This window comes from Echiichthys vipera (genome assembly GCF_963691815.1).
Source record: "Echiichthys vipera genome assembly, chromosome: 4".
NCBI classification, from domain to species: Eukaryota; Metazoa; Chordata; class Actinopteri; order Perciformes; family Trachinidae; genus Echiichthys; species Echiichthys vipera.
The window spans coordinates 20,003,147-20,010,928 of record NC_139829.1 but is presented as its reverse complement, the minus strand read 5'-3'; the positions used below and the strand labels follow the sequence as shown (position 1 = coordinate 20,010,928).

The window sequence follows — 7,782 nt, the reverse complement described above, 5'->3', positions numbered from 1 at the left end:
CTCCAAATCATGTGTCAGTTCTCACACATCTACTCCATCCTGAACAAACCTTTTTTGTCCAAAACACCCTGATGGTCAGGCAATCGTACACTTACTTTCCTGGGAATAATCACACATTAAAACTGATGTAATGGGCCACGACAATAACTTGTATTCCTCAAAATTTTAATACTTTTGTCAGTAGTTATGTTCCATTTAGTGTGCCATTCTTTCTGCAAGTAATATACTATTTTACATGTATTAAATAGACTAATGAACAGGTACTTCTGGAATAATTTACAGAGTTCAACTGAAACTTGACATGCTGATATCGACAGAGAAATTTAATTTGGAGGTTCTATTGATTTTAGGGGTTACTATTTTACATAATAGGCTTGTGCTTTTAATCCTTTTGTGCTTATGCCAAGGATATTTTAGAACGCATTTACTTATAATTTGACGTATTATTTTCTATATGAATGTAGATGTTTGCATATATTTTATACAGTTTAATATGCCTGTACCTTAAATCTTGAGCAAGAGATTTCAGAAATCCTTTATTTAAAGTTTATCATCCTGAATGTATATTTAAATATTTGCTGTCTTTACCATTATTTTTCATTCTTGTGAGATCTTGAACTCAATGGGACTTCCTGATTAAATAAAGTACATATTATTTTCCAATTCCTCCTGACTTGCACATCTTTTGCAAAACTTGGAGATCAAACAGAGGAACTTGCAATACTGAATAGTTTAGATACTTCGCTCCTAAGTTGTCCTGGGACATCCATTATTTAAAAGCATTTATGTAACACACTCATCAAAGGAAACGCCTGGTAAGCCACTTCAGGATGAAGCTAGCACAACTTTGGCACAGTGAAGCAACAATGTGGAATGGAAATGTATAATGACACGACCCCATCTAGTTTCGAGTTTCTCCCAGCTATGTACAGTTGTATATTGACCCCTCTTTATAGTCCACTTACTGAGGTTATCAGTTGAGAAATTCCTCTGGTACGACTTGTGCTGAATCAGGGCAGCACAGGAAGTACTAAAGACTGTTGAGCAACATGTCATAGTTTTTATTTAGAGATTTATCATTTACTTGAATACGGAAATTGCTGATAACTCAATTGTGGTCATCAAATCTTTACTTTTACTGTCACAGTGGCTTTTTGCTCCGTCATATAGCACTGTCCAAGGGAAACATGTATTCAGGTCGCTGAACATATTACCCTAATTATTATACTCAATAATACTCAAATACATGACAAAAAGAGTGTTTTGCTTTAATGGTGTTTGCTTTAATGCTTTGTCACCCTACAAACCGTGAGAAAATCCTTTTTAAAAAGTTCATCAACAAAATGATGTTACATTCCCAGCAGACACTTCAGGTGAGAAACTCGTTTTTAGGAGCATGATCGACAAATGATACAGTATGTTGAACACTTTGAGGCAACATCTGAACGAGAGGTGTCAGGAAATGTGTGAAAATAAGAGCACAACAAGTGAAAACCCTTTTGGAATGGTTATAATAATGGGCATGTTTTAATTTTTCTTTTCCCTATTGATCTTCATTTTCATTAATTCATGTCAGCTCTTCTCAGTGTTGATTCTAAACGAGTAGTTACTCCATGAAGGCACACTTTGATCACACATAAATCAGGTTAAAGCCATGAGGCAGCCAGAAACGGTTTCATTTCAGATTTGTTCTTGGCAAAACAAGCAAATAAGATTGATAAAGACAGACTTAAAAATGCTAGGACACTGGAGATACTGAAGGCGAATCTCCGTCTTCGTGGAATGGATGATGGGAAATAAGAAGGTGCTCCTGAGCCTCTCTTCACAGCATCGTGTTGTTAAGTCGTCTGACATCTTAATACTTGTCCTAGGGCCACCTAGATGTCCATTTCAAACTGTGAGTCATCACCTGAAAAAAAGGAAAAGACATATTTCATAAACCCAACACCAGATGTTTTTTCTACACTACATCTTTAACTGTTGCATATTATATTAAACTAAAAGTAATAATTCAGGAAGACTTGATAACTTCCATCACTAGCTGGTAAAATAATGTTAAATAACATCTGGTAGTAACCATAGCAAAAGCCACTGCAGGGTTATTGATAGGGCTGGGTGATAGACCATATACTGTATATATATTCTGCACTACAAAGCCGAAGTGTAGTTACTACCAAATTATTAATCACTAATATTACATTTTGGGCCTGAAAGTATGGAGGTTGGGATTGATTTGGATACAAATGATTAAATGGCAAACTAGTAAACCATAATGCATCATCGCTGTGCCAAGCATTCATTTGTTTGGACAGCAAGCAAACTTTGAAGACTTTTTTTCTTGTTTATTTATTTATTTTTTGTAGTTACAGCACTTTGTAGGGCAGCATTGTAAAAACAATATAAAAGTGTCTGTCGTATATATTTTTCTATATCGTTTCTTTCATGTCTTACTATTTGGATCCTTGCATGTTGTTCATTTTGCACTAAAATGAGAAAATACTCACTACTCAAGTATTTAACACACAGCTAGTATACAAATAGGCTTTAACATGTAGTTATTTCATATAGACTATTCATTTATTGAATTAGAAGCCAACATGCTATATTGTGATATATATTTTTATCGAAATAGGAAATTACCGTTATAAGGATAGAAGATTTTGGCTACATCCCCCAGCCCTACTGAGAAGAAATTAGGCCTATTTTAATTTGACACGTTTATGAAATAATCATCAACTATATTGTGTCATCTCACTTTAAATACCTTCAAATATATTTTGAAATACACACACTTAAAATAAATGTTAGTTCTGACTGATTGAAACTTCTTGTGTAATATCTCAGTCAATCCATTCAAGAATAAAATCAGGGAACTTCAGACCTTTGAAACGCTGCCCATGTCTTACGCTTTTTTCAGCAATGAAATTAGGTTCGGAGGTGTGCTCATTGATATTTTGCCAAACAACTGATCCAATCACAGCTTTGTCGACAGGGTTAAGAATGAAGAAGTCATCTTCTTGCGCCAACAGCAGGAAAAATAGCGACAGAAAAATTGCCAAGAAAATGTTGACAAGCGTAGATGAGATTGATGCAGCTGTTCAGGTTGCTGCTAGTCGACTTACAGAAATAACAACTCTAAAATTGAGATACTGTATTTGAAATATTAACTGTTTTGTGCAACATCAGCTTCTGTGTCAACTGAAGAGATATGCTGACAGGTCATATATTATTAGCTACGGATTAGTAAAATTTCAAAGCCATCCTAAACATAATTCAGCTAACAGGGACACAATTTCAGGCTGAATAATAAAGTGAAATTAAACGGCACATATGACCTCCTTGCATCTTGTGTTCAAACTGGTTTCTTTAATCCATCACAGACAGAGAATGGCAGCTTTGTGAGAACAGTTTTATGATTTGATGGTAAATGGACTTGTACTTATACAGCGCCTTTCTAGTCTTCTGACTACTAAAGGCGTTTTCACACTACTTGTCATATTCACCCATTCACATAGACATTCATGCAGGCAGTGAACATCTACAGTATATACCCTCTAATCTAATCTAACCATTCACACCACATTCACAGAGAGAGGGAGCCGGGGATTGAACCACCGATCTCTCTAATGGAGGACGACCTGCTCTACCTCCGAGCCTCTTTGTCTTGAGTTGTGAACGTACCAGTGTTGCTGCTGTCCGGTGCAGTGATGTTGTTGTTGTTCAGTAACTCTCCGTTACGGGCCTTCTCTTCGGTGTCTTTGGAGGTAGGACTGGTCACCCCTGGAATGTTGGGCAGACCTCTCGGAGGAGTCTTGGCCACCGGAGAGCTGCGACACCCCAGCAGGAACTTTCGGTCGTAGATAATCCTGGTACCTTTTGTGTGAGGAGGCAGGAAAATGATTACTGTCACTGTATGTCCACTTTAATTTTTTTTATTTCGGGCATGTCAGTTAGATCAATCATCATCACACGTTATCTAAGTTTAAATCATACAATTCACATGACCGAAAGGGAAAGCGGGAGAAGCAAAAGCTTATCTAGTCCCGCCCCCGTTACCCACAGAATACATTATCTTCATCATACTATTTTTCTTATGACATTGTTGTTGCATGTTATAAATATGCAACTCAATTTTATACAGGTCCCTTCAACCCACGAAGGGGGTGCTAATGGCAAAGAAAACCAATCCAAAGATGTTTATTATGTAAATGAGACTGGATATTTACCACAAGTTAGTGAGCTATGGCAAGTGGTTTTAACTTTTAAAAGCTAGACTGGATATGTGTATATCTGTAATTCAATTCTTCTTAGTCAAAATAACATTTCAGATGTCCACAATGACATTCTTGTACAAATGACATCGCTTTTGCCATTTGTGTGTATTGGGCATTCAATTCAAGATATTCACAGTTACATTTTACATATCTAGAATGAACGTTCTGGATATCTGTAATGTAATTCTTACTAGGAAAAATTCTTACCAGTTATCATTTTCATTTCAGATAACTCGAATGAAAAACCACTAGTAAAAATGTCATTACGGATCTGTACAACTGCAACTTTCCTAATAAGTTTTACATTACAGATATCCAAAATGTTCATTCTAGATATCTAAAATGTAATTGTGGATATCTAGAATTGAAAGCCCAACACACATGAATGGCAAGTGACGTCACTGATACTAGTAATAATGAAGTTGTGGATATCTGAAATAACAATTGTAGATAGGAGGAATGTCATTGAGGATATCTTTAATTATCATTCTGATCAGTAATAATGTAATTACAGATAGAGGAGTTTTATTGCATTAAATGTTAAAACCGCTTGCCATATGTGCAGTGCCCCAGATAAAACGTCTTCCTAAAAAGTCATCATCAAACTGGACATTAACCACAAGTCAGTGAGCTCACATTCAGCACCAATCACAGCATTAGTTATCTGTGACGTAGGCGTTCCATAAGCGTCATTATTAGCAGCAGAGGACAGTTGGTGTGTTGGTGATAGGAAACTCAGATCCTTTTTTGAGTATAAAAACAAATAATAGATGTATAAGGGAATAAATACAAAGACGCACAATTAGTAAACCCGCTTCTACAGTATAAAGCTTTTTATTTCAAATAAGGTGCGAGAGGTGTCTCTGGAATTATTGCACAGATGTTATCTTGTTAAATCTGTTTTCTGATTCATGTTAAATGTCGATCACATAAAACAACACAGCATCTTTTTTGGGAATGCTCTTTTAGTCAAACACTGTGGCATGAAATGTCCCTCTTTTTAAACAAAAAGTTAGGTATACCATTCAAACTCAAAATTTATTGATTTTTTTAGGGGTATTTTTGAAAATATATTTCCTGTCAAAAAGTTTTGTTATTAATCGTTTCTTATTATTAGCTAAATTCTATATACACACCACCAAATTTGCAAACGAGAAACCTAATTTTATTGTTTCATTTCTTACTTACTTTCTACCTGGACACTAAAGTATTCGGCTGTTAAGTCGTGACCTAACGCCCTTTCAAAATATGATTTCTGGGTCCACGCCGGTCCTCATATTTCTACAACTCCGCAGTGCCGTGTTCCCCGTTGTTTTAACAGATCGGAGTAAAAAAAACAACAACATAATTGTCATTTTACCTCTTTCTTATCGATAGAAAAAAAGGCCAACTGACAAAAGAGGTGATTGTAATTGTTCACATGCTCGGCCGCTGTGAGCGTTTGGACCCGGAAATCGTAATTTGAAAGGAAGTTACATCAGACTTAAACAACCGGATTGCACCTACTGCAAAGCTGTGTTGTTAAATAATTAATAATATTTATCCATGCAGTGAATTCCTTAAGAGTGAGATTTAACTTTGAAAGCACTGGATGCTCATTCTGCCACTCAGATACAGAAACCTCAGAACACATCTTCTCATCTTGCATTCAAGTGCAGGTGGAAGAATGGCTAAAATAAATAAAAATGTACCTGCAACAATCAGCTCACATGTGGATGTAATGTAGGGAATAGTTATAAATAAAAGAAATGCTAGTTTGTTGGTGAACACAATTGTCATAATGGCCAAATAGTATATACACAAAGCTAAATTCAGACTCCCCACATCTTTAAAGCGTTTCACAATTAATTCTTATTATATTGTAAATAACTTAATTATGAGATCTAAATATGCAAATGAACTGCTTAGCAACTTGGAGTTGTACAATTTAACTGAATGCATCTACAAGCGAATCAAATGAAGACCAAATTACTGTTTTTAATTTATATTTTGATTTGTTTATATTTGTAATTTATACCATTTTATTATTTATGTTATTCTACTTTCATGTTTTTTTCTCCACCGATATAGTTTGAAAAAAACAATAAAAAATGATGTATGTACATCAATATTTTATTTTATTTATGACATATGCACTACCTCGAGCGTTATTGATATTGTTACTATAGTTTGCAGACTGAACAGTAATCACTGCTGTAAGTCTATTTGTGTAAATAAAGTTTTTTTTTTTTTAAAGTGATGCTAACGTCCAAAGATCAGCTGACTTGCCCCACAAACCCCGAAACCCCGTCTGCTTTAATGAGAAAGCAGCGGCATCATGAGATTACAGTCTGTGGTGGCGGTTACGTCACTGCCCCGGTCACTCTTCTTCGTGTGTCCTCAACCAAACACCTGGTAGCTAGTTAGCGTTAGCAGCTAGCTTCAGCAGAGCTAGCAGCTGGTTCTGCAGAGTGGTCTGACAGCAGCCGACTTCATGGAGTTAGCTTCCTGCACTCACTGACAATACAGCTGTTGGTTTGAGTATAAACGATGCACGGCGGTGGGACACAGCACATCTCCTCGGCGCACACACACACACACACACACGTAAATTGGATGTGTAACAACGTACCACCCGGAGTCGTGCTGAACAGGGTCCCCCCGGGAGTAGTGGAGTAGTCGTGGGGCATGTGCGCCGCGTCGTCGATAGTCACCCTCCTGGACGACGGGATGGCCTTGGCAGTGGTCTTCTGGCAGTCAGTGGACATCTTGTCTCAACTATAATAAACTAGCTAACTAAATAGCATTAAACAGGCAAAGAGTCTTTTACAAAACAACAAAGCCACACCGCGCCTGTTTGGCTTCACAGAATGGCTACTTTCGGATAAATAAAAATAAATACCTCTCTTTTTTACAAGTGCAAATGATGAAATGTAGTATTTAAATTCATCACATTACAACATGCAATCAATCACACACAGTGTCCAGGTTCTTTCTTTTAAAAAAAAGGACCTGAGCACACACACGTCCCTCTAGTTCACTCACCCTCCAACATGCACACAAAACAACAGACAGGCTGCTGCTGCAGAGAAAAACACTCCCGAGGAGGAAAACATGGACTTATTCCGCCCCCTACTGGCACATAATGCTGTGCAATTGCTGTACAAAGTTCAATTTCTGTTCCATGGCACCATAAAGACTATAATCTGGAAGGTCATCCAAGACAAATTAGGCTAAAGCCTCAATTTAACTTCTTACGACCTTGCAAGAGGAGCTACCGACAGTTTAATTACAGCCTTAACCTGTGGCAAACACAAGCAATAGAGCTGTTTGTTTTTGTTTGTTTTCACAGACAAACTGGGTCCAGTAATGGTGCATTCATTTGCCTATTTATATGCTTTTGCAGAGTTTCAAAGAGACCAATATGTATTTTTGCACTTTGATGAAAGTCAATATGATGCGATCATTAAAAAAGACTGGATGCACGGGAGGAGCCCGGCTCAGTTTAGTTTGTAACACGTTGTTTGCT

General features: G+C 36.9%; 1 protein-coding gene across 1 annotated transcript; it reads right to left on the bottom strand.

Moving 5' to 3' along the window:
- Positions 1–1,267: 1,267 nt before the first annotated feature.
- Positions 1,268–7,297, bottom strand: eif4ebp1 (eukaryotic translation initiation factor 4E binding protein 1). The gene is made up of 3 exons (XM_083911709.1): positions 6,886–7,297; positions 3,682–3,873; positions 1,268–1,909 (listed from the first exon to the last, which is right to left on the bottom strand). Exons 1-3 carry the CDS (start codon positions 7,019–7,021, stop codon positions 1,878–1,880), a joined length of 360 nt encoding a protein of 119 aa, XP_083767835.1. The 5' UTR covers positions 7,022–7,297; the 3' UTR covers positions 1,268–1,877.
- Positions 7,298–7,782: the final 485 nt, after the last annotated feature.

What these genes read in the sequence shown, in the direction of transcription:
- eif4ebp1 (XM_083911709.1), bottom strand. Translation starts at nt 7,021, where the DNA reads ATGTCCACTGACTGCCAGAAGACCACTGCCAAGGCCATCCCGTCGTCC. An exon ending in GTTCAGCACGACTCCGGGTG is followed by an intron (nt 3,874 to 6,885) that starts GTACGTTGTTAC and finishes CTCACACAAAAG; the next exon opens with GTACCAGGATTATCTACGAC. An exon ending in ACCGGACAGCAGCAACACTG is followed by an intron (nt 1,910 to 3,681) that starts GTACGTTCACAA and finishes CCTTTTTTTCAG; the next exon opens with GTGATGACTCACAGTTTGAA.